Raw genomic sequence first — 17,344 nt, forward strand, 5'->3', positions numbered from 1 at the left:
AATTGTTAATTTTCTTCTTTTCTTAGAGGAACTCACCCACTCCTTTGATGGAGAATTTCAAATGGCTTATTTGCATCCAACTCTGAGTAATAGCAAGTATGAGATTTTTTTTCTAAATTCTGATCACTCTTGCGTACTATTCCTATTTTATTTAAAGAGGGAATATTTAGACTGTAAGCAGTGTCTATAAAAGAAAATAATGTAATTGCATTGCTATCTATTTTTCCCCATATGCAACAGACTTATTTAGGAAGACTTATCTCCCCTCCAAAAAATCAAATCCATAGTCTTGGACAGTCTCTTTTATTTACAGTTCATTTAAAGCTTGGCAGCAATATTTAGAACATTAACAGTATGATTTGCATTTATCAGAAACTCAAGTTTGCCCCCTAGTGATTAAAAAAAAAAATCCAAACTCTTTTCTGGGTCTGCGAAATCAGATTTCCAATGCAGTCAATCAACTCCTGCTCGGTGCTGCCATCTAGCTGCGCTTTCTGCGTATGAATGAGAAGGAAATGGAACAGGTCTTGTTCCTCCCCGAGATGTTCACTGGTATAACCTTTCGTTGCATGCCTGTAGAGTAGTGTTTCTCAGCCTTGGCAACTTTAAGATGTGTGGACTTTAACTCCCAGAATTCCCCAGCCAGCATGGGCTGGCTGGAGAATTCTGGGAGTTGAAGTCCACCCATCTTAAACTCGCCAAAGCTGAGAAACACTGAGGTAGCCACTGTGAGAATGGGATAAACATGCAAAAACACGGCAGTCATAACCTATGGCCTGCAATGCATTCATCATCTTTGCTGCAGTACAGAACACCTTGTACAGAAGTTGTACAAATACCTCAGTAAAAGTCTTACTGGAACTCGGTAATTTTTTTTTTTTTCCTGTCCCTAAATTGCTTCTTGAGCCTACAAGTTCTGTCCTCAGAGCTCTTTCACAAGTTGTCACTGAATTATTTGTAATGTGTCAGAAAGGGGGAAAGATTAAATAGGTGGGATGCAGATATATTGATTGTACGTGGGCTGCTGACCTTCACTGATCTTGAAAAAGCTAAGCAGGATAAGAAATGGATAGTATCATGTTTCCATGGGAGCAGGCAGTGAGGGGCTGGTGATAAAACATGTGTTATATCATAATGAAATTCTGCCCCTTTAATAGTTATGAGACCCCAATGCAAGTACAAAAGGACAGAGCTTGCATCATGACATCCCAAACCATTTTTTTTTTCATTTGAGCATCTTCATACCTAGCTGCAAGTGCATATGGATAGTATCAAGATGGGAAGTCAGAAAATCCAAGTCCTATAGGCTAGACTGAGAAGCCAAAAAAAATAAAAATCTGAAAGACAATACCAAACAAATTCCATATTGTTGCTAAATGATCACTTGGACTTTTCTATATAATCACCAGGAATCAAGCTTGCTTCAGAGGAGCTTGAGCTGTTACCTAGTTTGATTTTAAGCTTGGGGGGAGGGGGGAATCACAGCCCTATCAACTTCTTTGTCTTGATCTCATCCATTTTTTGGACTGTGGCTCATCCCGCATCACTTAGACATTTGCATAATGGGAAAAGTATCCAAATAATGCCATGGGAGAGATCTGGAGAAGACTCAGCAGCAGGCTGTAGTGCATGATCTGGCTTCACTGGTAAGCTGAGGGAGCTGAGAGTTTTTTAGAACCAAAAAGGGATCTGAATCCTTGAATTTTCTTCACCTTTTTAATCCATGTGTAAATATAAATCATTTTCTAACCTGTAATAAATTTGGGTATATTCCTACTCTGCATTATAATCATTTTACATTACTTTATAGAAAAGATGTGTGATCCTCTGTGAAAATTATACCTACATATGGTATGTATGTATGTGCATGTGGTAAATGGAGCAAAAGGCGGTTATATCTCATTAAACATTTGGAACAGTTTAAAGCCACCTGTAGTCATTTGATAGTTATTTGATAATGCTGTTATTGCATCACACTAACTGGAACATATGAAAAGTCTGTTATGTGTGACATGGGGAAAGCAATCAATGAGAGAGCCAATTTGTTGTAGGGGTTAAGGCATCAGGCTAGAAACCAGGAGACCGTGAGTTCTAGTTCGGCCTTAGGCGCAAAGCCAGCTGGGTAACCTTGGGCCGGTCACTCTCTCTCAGCCCTGAGGAGGAGGAAATGGTGAACCACTTCTGAAAACATTGTCAAGAAAACTGCAGGGATTTGTCCCGGCAGTCACCAGGAGTCAATGCTGACTTGAAGGCGGAGAGGGAGAGGAAGAGGGATCACAGTTCACTGACTTGCCTCCCAATTATTAACTACCTATGGTTATTTAAATCATTTAACACAGGAAAGGGAAATGCTGTTGGCCTAGAATGCCCTGTGCTGAGGGATGTAGTTGAGTCACATCTTGCAGAGCCACAGGTCCTCATCCCCTTGAGGGCCATGAGAAATGGTTAAACTTTGTGTGTCTCTTAGGGAAATTTGGGGATCTCCTAGTTCTTCAGTTTTATTAATTAGTAAGCCATATTCTCTAATTCCTTGAAACAGAAAGTAGAGTAGGGCAAAAAGGCAGGATGAAAAGGTTATACTCCCTATCAGAGAGCACCATTCCCAAATCTAGAAACCATTTAAAAATTATATTATTTGTATAATGTTCTGCCTCCAAAACAATTTGTGTTTCTGATTAGGCAGAAGATAGGGTAGGAGAAGCCTTAAACTAAGGCCTCTTGTAACACATTTACTTTGGGCCAAATGTCAGCTCCTCTGCTTCTCAGAGATCCCAACAGGGTAACAAGGTCAAAATGCGTGACAAAATGCTATTTGCATCAAAGATTCCATTGTGCCAAGTACATTCTCTTGTACTAGAAGTCTCTGCTTAACTCTGTGTTGGTGCCAAGATCACTAATAATGATGCCACGTACCAGTGTGGCTTAGTAGAAATCAGCCTGCCCAACCCCCTCTGGAAAATGTGACGGAATAAACATCTGCAGTGTTCAGCTATAATGTATAAGCCATTCCAGCATGCTGTAAGTCCAAGGAGATATAGACAGGGTAAGCTATCAAGAAACTTTGTATTGCTGGAGTATGTATGAAAAGTATTTGAAAGCCAATCTTCATCCAGACCTTTACTGTGGGGAGTCCATCATCATCATCATCATCATCATCATCATCTCCCTTGAAAAAGACTATTTTTGCATCTCAGTCAGCCTTCCATTTTAAATTAGATTCTCCTTTTGTGCTTTATTAGTATATAAAAATATACTTTGCTCAGACCCCCCCCCCAATCAATCTATTTGCCTTTGGTTTTAAGGAAAGGGATGAACAAGCCTCCCTTGGACTTGTGGGATAATCAGCTTCAGCACCAATAAGCTTTTCCAAAGGTAAATGACATGTATGTAAATCTTCTACAATAAACTGTCTCTACCCATCTCTTGTATTCTTTGGAGGGAAGAGACTGGGGTAAACACAGTGCAGTGATGCTGCGCAACACATTTCTGCTGATGAATGCAGCCAATAATAACATAGTTTTATGTATCATTAATTCTTTTAGCATTCAAAACAATAACTTTTTCTGAGTGCAGATAATGTAGTAATCACTCACAATTGCCAATAGAATTATCAGCATTCAGCTGTGGAAAACAACTAGAACATGAGTTTTTAGCCTCTTAAAAAGGGAGCAAAAGGAATGAAATAATTCTCCCCTATTCTTTTACATTCACATTAAATACAAAGCTGCACCAAAGTCTAATCCAACTGTTATCATCTGAACTTCAAACATTGGATAGCATAGCAAACCAGTTTGGTGCAAAACAGCAGCAAACCCCAGAGCTTGTATATTTTTGACTTACTGCCCCTTGTTTTCCACCAAAAGGGAATTATTTGAGAATGACAAACAATACAGCACAGTTTTCTCTAATCTGGTGCCATCTAAATGTGGTGGATTTTAACTCCCATTGATTAACTCATAATCAATATGAGCAACAAATATCACCTTCACTGAATTCTATATGGTAGATGAACATGTACCCAGTACTAATCTCAAAAAAGGGCAAAAGGCAAGTCAGCATTGCTATCAAAGCTTTTCACCCATTTCAGTTTAGATCAATGTGCCAATATTATGCCTCTTCCACCTGACCAAGTACAAGTCCCCATTCTGATTCACGGATAATGGGCTTTGCTAAGTGGTTCAACATTGTATGATCATTTAGGTTTACCCCATTATGAAATACTGATTTTCTGTCCAATGGAGATGAAGGATGGGAATATGGCAGAAAACAGAAAGCGTGAACCTCCCACCAGCCATCTCCTATAATTGTAAATGAGTAGAAAGAGAAATGCCTCAATAGGGCTTATAAAATACAAGAATTCAGAAGAAGCAGGACCAGCCCTTCATAGTGATTTGCAGAAGTGGAAAACTCAGACAAAAGACAATCCTTTCCTTTTGAATATGAATATTCTGGGTTCAAACATGTGTCATGTTATATATAGCAGAGATTCCTTGATATTCAAGGATATCCTTGATATTTATTTTTCTAAGTCCAGTTGCATCCTTGATCTGCAAATGGCTTATTTATCAAGTTCAGATTACTTTCTTCTGTTGCTCTTTGTTGGACAGCATCTCTACTTCTTTCATGAGCCGAAGGCATAATTCCTCCTGCCATGGTAAAGCTACACACTGAACTGCTACAGGAAGCCCAACAGCACCTTTTACTGCCTGAAAAAGATGGCAAAAGAGCACAATCATTCAGATAGCTCAGGTCCAAGGTCCAAGCCTTTTTGAATGCTGCAACGTGGTCCTGGGCAGGTATCCTTGAAATAAGTCTCCCTTTTCCATTGGCAATTGCTCTCAGGTAAGTTTTCATAGGACTGCAACCTTAGCGTCTCAGACTCCTAACTGAGACGGTTAACAAAGTTGTTAACACTGACTGAAGATTGGGTTCTTTCTCTGGTATTTCATATAACTGCTGCCTTGGAAGCCAATCATCCCAAAGGTATAAAATATGAGAAATAATAAAAGACATAAGTGCCTGCATAGAAAGTTGACATTGAGGCTACTCTTCAGTACACATCACTAGTTGATGACCAGGGTAAGTAAGCTGTTAGCCAAATATTTGTGTGTCCCTGTCCCTCCCCCAGTTTTATTTAAAAATGGATTTAGATCACTTTTTGCCAAGATTGTTCGTGTAGATTTAATCCTGGCCTTGGGGGAAAATATAGAAAAATATCGTTTCCTAAAACATAATGGTTATAATCCTGGATTCTGCTCTTCAATTAACATTTCTTCCCTTTAAATTCTCAACTTGCTTGAATTTTCCCCCTTTTAAAAACAGGAAAAGTATTTTCAATCCACAATATTCTATCTACAGCTGAAAATAGATTTGCTCCAAAAAGTTCTCTACAAAACTTTCCTCTGAAATTTTTCAGGGTGTTTATTCTTTATATATCATCTAGATTGATGACATTTTGCTATTCAGGATCAATATTTTATGCTAAAGTATTTTGCATCAATATTCAGCAGTCAATGTCTGGCAATATTTGACAAATGACACCCAAATTATTGCTCTTGCCAAACTCTAGTAAGAGAATGACAAAACCATTTCCACTTTGGAAGCAACTCTAGTTCATCTACTTGTGCAAGAAAAATTCCACAATCATGAATATTTAGTTGTATTATATCCTATAATGCCATAATGTCATCATGCACATTCTTCATCCATACTCATCCATTTTAGTGAAGGCTACTTATAAAAAGATAGGAAAATGCTGAGTAGGGTGATATTGGGTCATTCATGTCTTTAAATTAAACATTATTGTTAGCAATTTTGGGTTCATTAGAATTTAGGAAAATTTAGTTAACCTTACTCATTTATCCAATGATAGCAGGTAATTTTCAAAAGCTGATGTTAAATTTTGATTGTGAAATCAAATGTCTTCACAACTTCAAACATCATTGATACACAAACACTTCTGCTCTAGTACCTCCAGAGTTCATACAAACCTTTTTCAGGATCTGATCCCAGATGTTATACCGTTTTCCGTATTGCTCCATCTCTTCTTCATCCACTTCTGTAACTGTGGCGACTGGTACAACGCCAGCAGGGAAATCCAAGGTATTGTATAGCATAGTATAAGAGATAGCAGCTAGGAAGGTGAACACCACAAAATAAGCAGTTAGGTGGAATTGTATACTTCTCCCCTTGTCCCCCACCCCCAAACCCCTCTACTGGCATAATTCAGTTATGGTAAGGTAATGTTGACCAACTTTCTAAAATTGGACTCTCTCATTTTTTCTTGGTTTTGAAGGAATACAGTGGGCGATGATGCTATGGTGAGCTATAGCGCTCATCCTATGGACAGAACGGTTAGCCTGAAACCAGATGTTAATCTCACAGTGAGAACTACATGTAAGTTATATGCCCATACAGGAATTGTGAAAATTTCTAGATCATTCTGATCATTGTTATTACTCTGCTAAGAGAATGGCAAAACCATTTCCCCTCTGGAAGTAAACCTAGTTCATCTACTTGTGCAAGATTAGTTCTTTCATGGGTGCTCCTGAAACTTGATAATATTTTTATTTCATGGGATGAAAAGGTCTGTAGTCTGCCACAGTGAGGCTTACCAAGTATTTTTGAAGGATATCCAAGAATGAAGGCAGGACCCAGAACTGGGCACAGGACAACATCAAGCTTGTTTTTCCTCCAATGCTCAATAAACTTTTTACGATAGACCTGTGCACAAAGAACAATAGTAGTTAAAATCCTGAAAAATCTCGACCTAATAAAGTCTGGGTAGCTAGAAAGATGTTGAAAGCTAGCAAAGGTTGTTGCTTGATATGAACAATAAAATCCACATGATCTATCTTACTGCAAGGACAGAATAAGATTTGATTTTTTAAATTTTATTTTCATAGACAAATGCTTTTACCATCAATTTGTCATGGTTCTCCCATAGTTCCTTCACATTCCTAAAAGACAGAAAATGTAATTAACCAAACATGTTAAAATATAAGAGACTACGATAGTGCTGGATAATCAGGATAATCATATGCGTGCCTGAAGACAGACAAGTTTTGGGCCAAATAGATCATCACTTTGGACTTTGAAGAAGCAGGATAGGAAGAGTATTGATGCTTTTGAACACTGGTGCTGGAAAAGTTTTCTGAGAATACTGTGGACAGCCAAAAAACCAAACCAACGGATCATCAAACAAATCAACCCAGGGTTCTCATTTGAGGCACAAATAACCAGGCTCAAATTATCCTACTTCAGACACATTATGTGAAGACCTAGCTCTCTGGAAAAGGCTATAATGCTGGGAAAGGTGGAAGGAAAGAGAAGAAGAGGATGACCAGCAGCAAGGTAGATGGACTTACTTACAGTGGCAATGGGTGCAATGTTGGAAGAGGTTAGGGACAGATTGTCATGGAGAAAATCTATCTACATGGTCACTAGGAGTCGAAAATGACTTGATGACACATAATCAGATAATCATTTACTTTATAAATTATGTCATAGTTGGTAGAACATCAAAAGTCCTACTTAATAAAATGGCTAACTTGTCATTGTTAAATTCCACATCACAAGATATCTGATTTTAAAAAATGTTAATACTTGGGCATAGTGTATAAGGAATGAACTTAATCATATTAAGCCCAAAAAGCACATTGTGTCACTGCTTTTTTTAATGCAAACTCTGACGATCTGCCTCAGTAAGAGATCAAAGGGGCCAAATATAAAAGCACTAACTTTTTATAGTGCATCAGCTAAAGTTCTTATTTCTGTACATTTGTAAGAATATAATTCCACCCTTACCTCACTCCACACATTGCATTCAGCTGCCCAGCCACTTGGGGAAGCTTGAAAGAAAACAGTATTGAGTGAAAATCCAGATTCATTAGTACTATTGGATTTTGTCTAAAAACAATCTAGAATTTCAAAAACTATCTTTGATCTATAAGGTCTGGTGAAGATATACATTATGTCTGCACATTTTCAGTTTGATCTTATTAGGGGACCATTATGTACAAGTCCTGAGGAATAGGACAAACCTGCTGGACAAACCTGCTGGCTGTCAGATCAAGCTAGTGACATGGGCAAACAAGAGGCCACATAGGGTTTTTGCAACAATTCAGAAACAGCTCTGGACCTGTTCAGTCTCACTGTTGGCTGTTCTGGGGAGATGATTTGATTTTTTCCCCTCTTTTCTTTTTCTAACACTGCAGCTTTGCAGGGCTTATGGATGGGCCATTTCCCATTGGTGAGAATTCATGTCTCACTTACCATCTTAGCTTCTGGTGTCAAGCTGTATCTCCCTACATACAAATTCACCATCCTTATCTCCCAGTCCACACTGCCCCTCCCATTACTAGTATGCCAGCATACTATTATTTTCAATGACACAGAAGAATGGTGGCTTGGAAGTGTAGCAGTCCTCCCTCAGAGCCGCTGCTCAGATATATGTGCATGTACGAAGCCAGACAAACATACACAACATCAACAAAAAACTGAGTAAAGGGGGCAATAAAAAGATGCTTCCATTTCCTTGTATGGAGTGGAGATTTTCATTGTTCTGGGACAGGATACTGCCTGCCTGCTATTCTTTGCACTCTGTTAGTCGGGTGAATGGGTTCTCTGCATGCTTTCATCATGTTGAGGATTGAGATAGTATAGACAATCATAAGGCAGCTTCAAATTGTTTTTGAGATATGGTGGAATGGAAATGATAGTTCAAAGATCCTGTGATGGGTCTGTATGGAAGTACCCAAAGTAAGGAGTAAACACTGCATATCCTGAAGTACTATACAGATCTTATGCCAAAGCCCTTCAACTGCATGTACCTAACTTCTACTCCATTCCAAAATTGCAGTTAGGCTACGCAATTGCTCCATCTTAATTGCTCTGGAAACCTCAAGATCTCCCTTCCAGAGATCTACTAGATTGAGAGATGTCTATTCTCATGGTATGCACTTTGTGCCTAGAACCTGTCTCCTTCCTCTTTTATTTATTTATCAATTAAATTGATTTAAATGACTGCCCAATTCACAAATATGACTCTGGGCAGGTAACATATTCAAACAACAACAATAATAAAGAAACAATATTAGCAAAGTAGAAAACCCTACAATGGTCACTGAGGATAAACCAGACAAAAAAATTGACAAAGATCTCTATCTTCCCTTTCCCTGACTTGGGATGATAAAAATGGCACAACTATCATTGATCTATAGGCAATCATTCAAATCATTTTAATTACCAAAAGAAATACCATGAATGCCTTAGGAAAATGGTCAGCTGAAATTATTCTTCAGAATACATTCAATTTAAAATGTATGCTTCCAATTGTCGGTGGCATTTGCAGGAGTATTATGGCATTGCTTCATAAGCTCTGCCCCTTTGCACACAGAAGGGTGTGTGTGTGCTTGCATCGCAACTTCTCAGTGCTGCTTTCATCAGGCGGATCCCTTGCCCCCTCCTAAGATGCTGCTGCCCGCAATGCAAGCAATGTGTTTAAAAGACACATTTCTTTCAGTTTTGTACCTCAAAGTATTATAATACAATAACTCTATCATTTTGCATCTCTTGGGAAGAGAACAAATTTGACACCACAAACACCTAAAGAGAACTAAGACTCACCCAGAACTTGATGATCTTGGCCAAAGCTTTCTTCACCAGTGTTGGGATTTTAAGGATTTTCACTTGGAATTTCAAACCTGGATCCACTATATCTCTTTCACTGACAGGCAATAGAGAAGGAAAGCAAGATTGGATATTCTCTCTCTTTGTATGCATTTATCACAGTCATTTACTCTAGCAAGAAGTGGTGTAGACCACTTTTACAGATGAATTTGGAAAGTAAAGCTATCACGAGCTATTCTAGAGCAGACATTCGGAGCAGCAATCTTTGCCTTTCTCTCTACCACATGCCTAAAACATATGGATCTGGCACTCTGTGGAGATTACAAAGTCATGCAAGTAGTAATATACTTTCCCCTCAGTAAGAAAAAGGAGATCACATCTTCTGGCCTCAAGTACTAGATTACTTTAGGCACATGGTAGAGGCAGGGAATATTCATACCACCTCTTCATTCAGGTAAAAGCTACCACTGATAATGTCTTTGCTATATTCCTAACATAGGGGATCAATCACAATATCAAGAACTGTGGACTTTTCAGGCATGGGGCTTGTGGAAGCTGTTATCATATAACACTTTTATATGTTATTAACATTTGAATTAGGGCTTTTTTGTTTCTGTTTTTCCAAGAAAGAAAAGAGTCTAAACATTTGGAGCTGTTCTATTTATACCTTAATTTTCAAGGCCTCTCTTCCCTTCCCACCCTCCTTTTTATTATTATAGTGATTGCTAATTTGAGGTTATATTATGTTAATACTATTGATATATACATACTTTTTTGTTAATTCATTTGATATAATAAAGCAAATGATAATAATAATACCACCATCTCTTGGAAAACAATGAGCTTACTTTAAAATGTGTTTTGAATGAGAACACAATAATATCGAGCAGTGATCCACTATTAGATCCTTAAATGCTCTTTAGCATTCATAACAAAATACTTACAACAAGGCCGTCAGAGCTGAGCCTCCATCAGCAAAAATGCTTTTCAGATAAAGTTCATCCATGACATAATCCACAGAAGGTGGGCTGAAGGGAACTAGCTGCAAATAACAAAGGGTTTTTCAGTTAACCCCCCAAGATGCCAACTAACATGCAAGTCTGGATTAACTATTTTCCTGCATGCTATTTGTCCACTCCGTAAATGAATATGGCTTTCTATATACAAGCACACACACAGAGAGAGCTCTTTCCTGTGGCTCAGTTAGTGCTATTCAGTAGTTCTTCAGCTGACAAGAAAAAAAAATCAGGCGCCAAAATAGAAGTGGGGGGGAGGGAAAAGTAGAGGGAATTTTATGCAGGCTTTAGTTTTAGCAATGCTTTGCTTCAAGCTGCATGTACCAACCAACAAAGGAGCATTTATCTGAACCAGGGCTGGTTTCACAAGAATTCTTCTGAATTGGGGTTTGGACTTTGTGGACTTGACATTAGCACTACACTACCTGCTGATCTCTATCCTCCTATCCTATCATTGGAAGGATGTCATGGTGATGTCCAATTAACAGCAAATTAAGGAAAAGGATTGGTGAATTCCCCAGGCGTGGTTTCCCTCTCTCCACCAAAGCAACAGCTGGTGGGAAAACATCCACCAATCACTCTTCTTAACTGAGTTGGAATTGAAGTTGGACCTGAGAGAAACAAATTAATTTTGTAAGATAGATCAGAGGATGTAGCCAGCTGTTAGAAGTTGCTCCAGGATTTGCCCAAACTCTTGGCAACTGATCGCAAGGCTGTGAGAAGTGGCAAGAGAAGGAGGGGAAGCTGACACCACTATCAGCCTGGGGAAGAGCTCCCAGGACTAGAGATATAGCAAGAAATAGAAGACAACTCTGTTCTTGCTAGATCTACAGTCCCATAGAGCTGATTTCCAGGCAGTCAGAACTGGAAGGGGTGGCAGATCAGATCCCCATTCTCTTCCCACCCCATTCAGCTGGGATGAGAAGAGAGATGGGTCATTATCCACCAGGTTTCTCAGCCTGTGGATCTCCCATCCCTGATAGCTGATTCTGCAGGTTGCCAGGGCTAGAAGGGAAGGACAGGAAATATGGGGAGACCACCAGCACCTGTCAGCAAGCCTGAAAATGAACTAACAGGCTGGGGGGGGGGGGGGGAGATTACACAATGAAGTGGGGGAAATCTTCATCACATGGCTCCATTCACAGCTGTTGTTTCAGTTGTTTTTAAATATGGGCTTATGACTGTTCTAGCTGCTTTTGAACATGGTTGTTCTGCTACTTCAGAAGAGCACTGAGCCAATCTTTAAAAGCAGCCCATTAAGAGCTGACAGGTGGTGGGTTTGCTTGCTCCTGTGGGAGAGTTCCTTCCCCCATCACTTTGCAACTGCCCCCCTCCCGACATGTGCATTCAGCTGTAAAATCAAGCTTTCCTAAAAGATAGGTTTAGTGCTCTTATGAAGAGTGGTAAATCCCTGATCAACATCAGCCTGCACAACTGCACCATGAAAACCTACCAACAGCACTGGTCAGCTGCTATTCAGAGATAATTGGTGAGAGGCTGACCCCACCCCTTATGGCCCAACTGACCAAATGAATGGGCAGTGAAGCACATCATTCTGCATGCACAACTAAAGTGTGTAGTTTCTTGGCTGCTTAAGGGGACAATGTAAGCTAAATATGGCATTAATGTGCCTCAGGTGATGAAATGATGAGGATATGGCAGAAAAAGGTGGCCACTGGTTCATGTTCATGCTATAGCTAATGCCCCAAGCCATTTTTCTCACCGAGAGGCACAATAAACATGAACTTTTCTTATACTATATACTGTATATTTGTGACCAGGCTAGAGTTGCAGAGCCCAACAAAAGAGAGCTTTACTTGTTCTACTTGTGTTACTATCTCAATAATTGTTCTTCCCTCCAGTTATTTTCTGTATTTTCAAGGCACATAATAAATTTGATCATTCCGGGCTGAAAACTAACCCAGATTTAACCTCTGTGCACAACAGTCATTACCAGCCTGCTTCTGGCATTGCACAATGTGGTTGTAGAAAAGGTTTCCACTGTGCAACCACCCAGAGAAGTCTAATCAACATTGCCTTCCAACTTCTCACCCTCCTGTATTTTCTTTTTTTTTTTTTTTCGTTATTTAAAAAGCACCACTAAGGAACCAAAGAAGAGCTCCATGATGTCTTTCACTTAGCAGTACCTAAAGCCATCCACATAGAAGCCCTCTGACTATTCTGAACCAAAAATAACCCACTATTTTACAAGCAACTAAATTCTACAGTAAACACCAGTAGCAGCAAATGTACACACTGTATGACCAGCTTCTTGAAGAAGCTTCCTGGTTTTATGCACAGCCCTTCTCATGCACGGTGGAAGCATGATATAGCCATCTGAGTCATAATATCCAATCCGTAGAGGTGCAGAGCTTCGGTATATCTAGAATGAAAAAGAACTCTGAGTTACTACCATTCATGGATTAAGAGCTATAGAACCTATCTATGATGGCATCGTTGTTAGTCACAATGTTGTGATTCTCACACTATTGTGGAACTTGGCTTGCAGAGGCTCACAGAGCTGCTAGAATACCACCATCACATGGGTGGTGGGGTACACAGAACAATGGACAAGACTTTTAAATATGTTTCAGCAAATTAACAGGAATAGATCATGACCATAATTCTCAGGTAGCACTACGTTCTTCTTAAATTAGGTAATTTAAGTGAAGTATTTTTTTTTCTCCCTAGCATTTTCCCGCAGGTGCAGGCTCCGCTTTCTTTTCAGATCAACCAAATGTTGATCCATTGGTTGCAACAGGAATTTACTGACCAGCTTGTCGCCCAAGCCTGATGTTGTGGGCTGAGACAGAATGACTGGCCCAAAGTCACCCAGCCAATTTTCATGCCTATGACAGGGTGAGAGCTCAGAGTCTCCTGGTTTCTAGCCTGGTGCTTTAACCACTAGACCAAACTGGTTCTCACTGAAGTCAAGTAATTTTAATCCAATTAAATATAATGTAATTTTAATATAATGTGATTTTTCTGGAAGGTGTTGGCAGGTGACAAGCAAATTGGCGCATATTACCATCTTTGATGACAATGCCCAATTAGCTGTACTTTTGACTGAATCTTTCTAAAGAAATTTGGAAAATCTCCTCACGATCTTTACAATGAATCCTGCTTTGAACTGACTTTTTTCTAATGTACATGAGTAGATGCAATATAAGAAATTGATGCAATGCCTTTTATTAGCTGTGAAATATTTAAAAATTAAACATTAAAATTAAACATTAAAGATGTTTAAAAATTGAGCAGATCTTTAACTGAATTAGTGGCATTTCTAATGGGAGAAATTGCTTTGGTTGAAAAATGGATACAATAAAAAAAAAGCTTTGAAAAGCCCGACAAAAGAGGATAGAGTTTCTCAAACTGGTGCCTATTTATTAGCAATATTAATGTTTTTTTCCAGGAAAAATTAAATATACTTGTCCTTCAGCTCACATGTATGTGTATAGATAGATAATCCCATTGTTATTCGTTTTTTTCTTAATTTTTGTTTTGGTTTTGGGGACGGTTGTATTTTTAGTGTGGACATGGTTATAATCCTGTTTCTTCTAATATTTTTTTATTTAAGGGTTAGGGTTTTTTTTATTTGAGGCACTCATTTATTTATTCATACGTCACATTTATATCATCGCCCACCTTGCACAAAGCGACTCTTTGAAAGAAATCTCACAGTAATTGACAAAATTGTCAACTATGGGTTCAGCAGAGGTCCTATGCAAACCCTCCAGTTTTTTATTTACCTCTTCATTGAACGGCATAGGTGGCACACTGGGATCCAGCTGGAACATGTAATCACACAAGACAGCCTTCATGGCCAGAGCAAGACTGTCCACGTCCCTTGCCATTGGTCCTATTGTTCCTGTAACTTTAATCGAAAGGAGAAGATGCATATGGCATATCTGTATGAAGTAATAGTATATAGCTAATCCGGCTTTTGATTTATTGATCAAAAGCAAAATAAGTTGCAAATTAGGATCATGTCTTTGATAATCATGTCTTTGATTGCTTAAATTACTCTCCATTCATTATTTCTGAAAGATCATGTTATGCTCCCACATTTCTTGTTAATATTTATATTTCAGTCACAATCTACCCAATATCCATTGTTCCTCAGCCCAGACAGGCACTTTTTACATTCATTCAGAACTGATCTCCCACGCCTTTCACTTTCCATAAAAAGAAGATGACATTATTTACTTGAGAGAAAATGAAAAGGCTCCTTTACTCCAGAAGTGCTGTAAAACAGAGAAATATAAAATGCAGACAATATAAATGTATAAGATACATTCACAAATAGCATTTTAGAGGATGCTGCCAACCAGATCATCACTCAGGGACAAATGTCAACATGTATTCTTGTAGAGTTTGATCTGCTTATACAGTATCTGTCTATGTCCTTTCTTCAGAGCAATGTTTCTCCAATTTGGCAACTTTAAGATGTGTGGACTTCAACTCCCAGAATTCCCCAGCCAGCATGGATTTCAGCTCCCAGAATTCCCCAGCCAGCATGTGGAAGTCCACACATTTTAAGGTTGCCAAGTTTGAGAAACACTGGTTTAGAGAAATACAAATGGAAGGAGACCAGAAGGAAAAAGTCATTACATATTCAAATTACATGTTACAATAGACATATATACTTCTAGGGCAAAAGCACTATTTCTCAGCAACTAAGTTTAGTGCTTGATTCCTTAGAACGAAACCATTTGCTAGAGAAGTATTATCTCAGATTTACATTGGATATGCCTAGCATCCTAATGGAAAGTGCACATGGCATCATTGCTAAAATTTGCGAACTCTGATCAAGCTGTTTCATAATTTCTCCAAGATCACCAATATCTCCAGTAGGTTTTTGCAGCAGAGATTAAATGGCAGTTTATTACAGAATTTATAACCACAACATTCCAATGCCAGCAGATCATTATGTTAGTCGATTTTTGCAGGTCCTTTCCAACTCTACAATTCTACATCAAAGTGTGATAATCAGTTGCACAATCCATGATTACTTTAGTACTTACCTCAATCTACCTACGGTTGGCTTCAGCCCACAACTACCACAGAAGCTGGAGGGCAGGCGGATACTTCCACCCACATCTGATCCAAATCCCAAGATGGAACCTCCTCCAGCAATTAGAGCCCCTTCCCCTCCAGATGAGCCCCCAGGGCTTCTCTTATGATCAAACGGGTTCACAGTCTGCCCAAAAACTGGGTTGCTGCAGTCATAGCTGAAAGATGATAGAAATACAGCAGATTGTAGGAACATAATATTTAGAATATAGGATAATCTACTTGTTTCTTCTGAGGATACAGTCTTCAACCCACCTATACAAGTTAAAATCTATTAATCTCAATGGGACTTCTCTTACTGCATTATGAGTCTGAGATCCCTAACGCTGACATTCCTAACACTCTAAAGTGGTCATATGTCAAAAGATTTAATTGATTTTTCAAATTAACCAGATAATATATTTGAAGCAGAGAGCAAGAACCCTGAAGGCATCTGAGTAGCTAACGAGAGAGAGAAACCTGAAACCCCACATTGCCATAAAAGACAGGTCCTAGAACACAGTACATTCCTTCAACATGTTGAACAGATGAACACAGCTAAAAAGAATGGTTTCTGGGCTCTGGCTGCTTATTACTTAAGTGGAATCATAGTAACGATGGGTACATCTCTTAGGATCACTGCAAGCAATTATATAACGGAGACTTCACAAACAAACAAACAAACAAATAAATCTAATAGAAGCTCCCAAAATGCTCTTAAGATCGAAGGTATTTAAGTATCCTGAGGGTTAGCAGAGCTTATACTCTTCTGAAGTACATAGGAAAATTAAGAATTAGAATAAAGCGATTGTCCCATTCTCCAGCAATAGTAAATAATAAATTAGTGCAATATAGTGTTGAGATGTCTTAAGACTGCCAGATTGCAATACTAAAGAGAGGGATTCAGACATAATATACAATGTTGCTGAAATCTGTTTCCTTTTTTTTGGCACCTATGCACACTTCCTGTACATCTACCTATTACTGAAGAGAAACATTCTGATAATGCTAAGCCAGGATTTGTTGTAATTATGATTTACTTTTTAAAAAGGAAAAGATCAGAATTTTGCAAGTAATCAAAATATTCATGGTTTATTTATCAATTTCTGGCTTCTTTTCTCCAGTTGTTCTCCAATTTTTCTAATAATGCCCAGAAGAAATGCACAGAGCACAAACACACAGAATGAACCCAGATTTGTACTCAAACACAACAAGCCATGGCTAAACAAGCCAAGACAAGATTGGGAACAAATAGCTAACAGGCATATGTTCTTAATAACTGCACAACAAGGAGTTAGAGTTTATCAATACACAGGACTTATCAGTAGCTATAAAAAAGAAAAGAATTGACATTTGGGGCATGGAAACTTACTTGAATAAAGATTGCGGGACATTGGTGAATACAAATGGATTTGCTCCCTGCTTCTTTAATACCTTTACTAACACACTGTCCTCTTCTTCCACATCAAGAAAATAAGAAAAGCCACATGTTGACAAATGGCCCTAAAAGTGAAGGAAATATTAAGGAAACGCAGGTGTAGATCAGCGATATATCTCACCACCTTATGATAACCTCTACTTTCCCTTGCTCTTTCTCAAAAGGCCATTTTCTGCAAAGCAGGCTTGACAGAGATCTGCACCACATG

The 17,344-nt window shown here is 38.7% G+C and overlaps 1 protein-coding gene across 3 annotated transcripts in view; it reads right to left on the reverse strand.

Moving 5' to 3' along the window:
- Window positions 1-287: 287 nt before the first annotated feature.
- The window catches only part of LOC103049652 (vitamin D3 hydroxylase-associated protein-like), a 31,469-nt gene continuing 14,412 nt past the window's right edge, over window positions 288-17,344 (reverse strand). For all 3 annotated transcript variants that reach the window (XM_007430160.4, XM_007430159.4, XM_025167889.2), the window contains exons 6-17: window positions 17,071-17,201; window positions 15,671-15,877; window positions 14,853-14,890; window positions 14,396-14,520; window positions 12,904-13,029; window positions 10,575-10,672; window positions 9,628-9,727; window positions 7,807-7,850; window positions 6,920-6,959; window positions 6,615-6,723; window positions 5,991-6,133; window positions 288-4,706 (exon numbers count right to left, since the gene is read on the reverse strand). In XM_007430160.4, the coding sequence (XP_007430222.1) occupies window positions 4,572-4,706; window positions 5,991-6,133; window positions 6,615-6,723; window positions 6,920-6,959; window positions 7,807-7,850; window positions 9,628-9,727; window positions 10,575-10,672; window positions 12,904-13,029; window positions 14,396-14,520; window positions 14,853-14,890; window positions 15,671-15,877; window positions 17,071-17,201 (1,296 nt within the window). In that variant the 3' untranslated portion in view covers window positions 288-4,571. The remainder of the gene's footprint in view (window positions 4,707-5,990; window positions 6,134-6,614; window positions 6,724-6,919; window positions 6,960-7,806; window positions 7,851-9,627; window positions 9,728-10,574; window positions 10,673-12,903; window positions 13,030-14,395; window positions 14,521-14,852; window positions 14,891-15,670; window positions 15,878-17,070; window positions 17,202-17,344) is intronic.

This window comes from Python bivittatus, unplaced genomic scaffold (genome assembly GCF_059951505.1).
Source record: "Python bivittatus isolate LINGU-HERP-01145 unplaced genomic scaffold, Pbiv_v1 ctg000700_np1212, whole genome shotgun sequence".
NCBI classification, from domain to species: Eukaryota; Metazoa; Chordata; class Lepidosauria; order Squamata; family Pythonidae; genus Python; species Python bivittatus.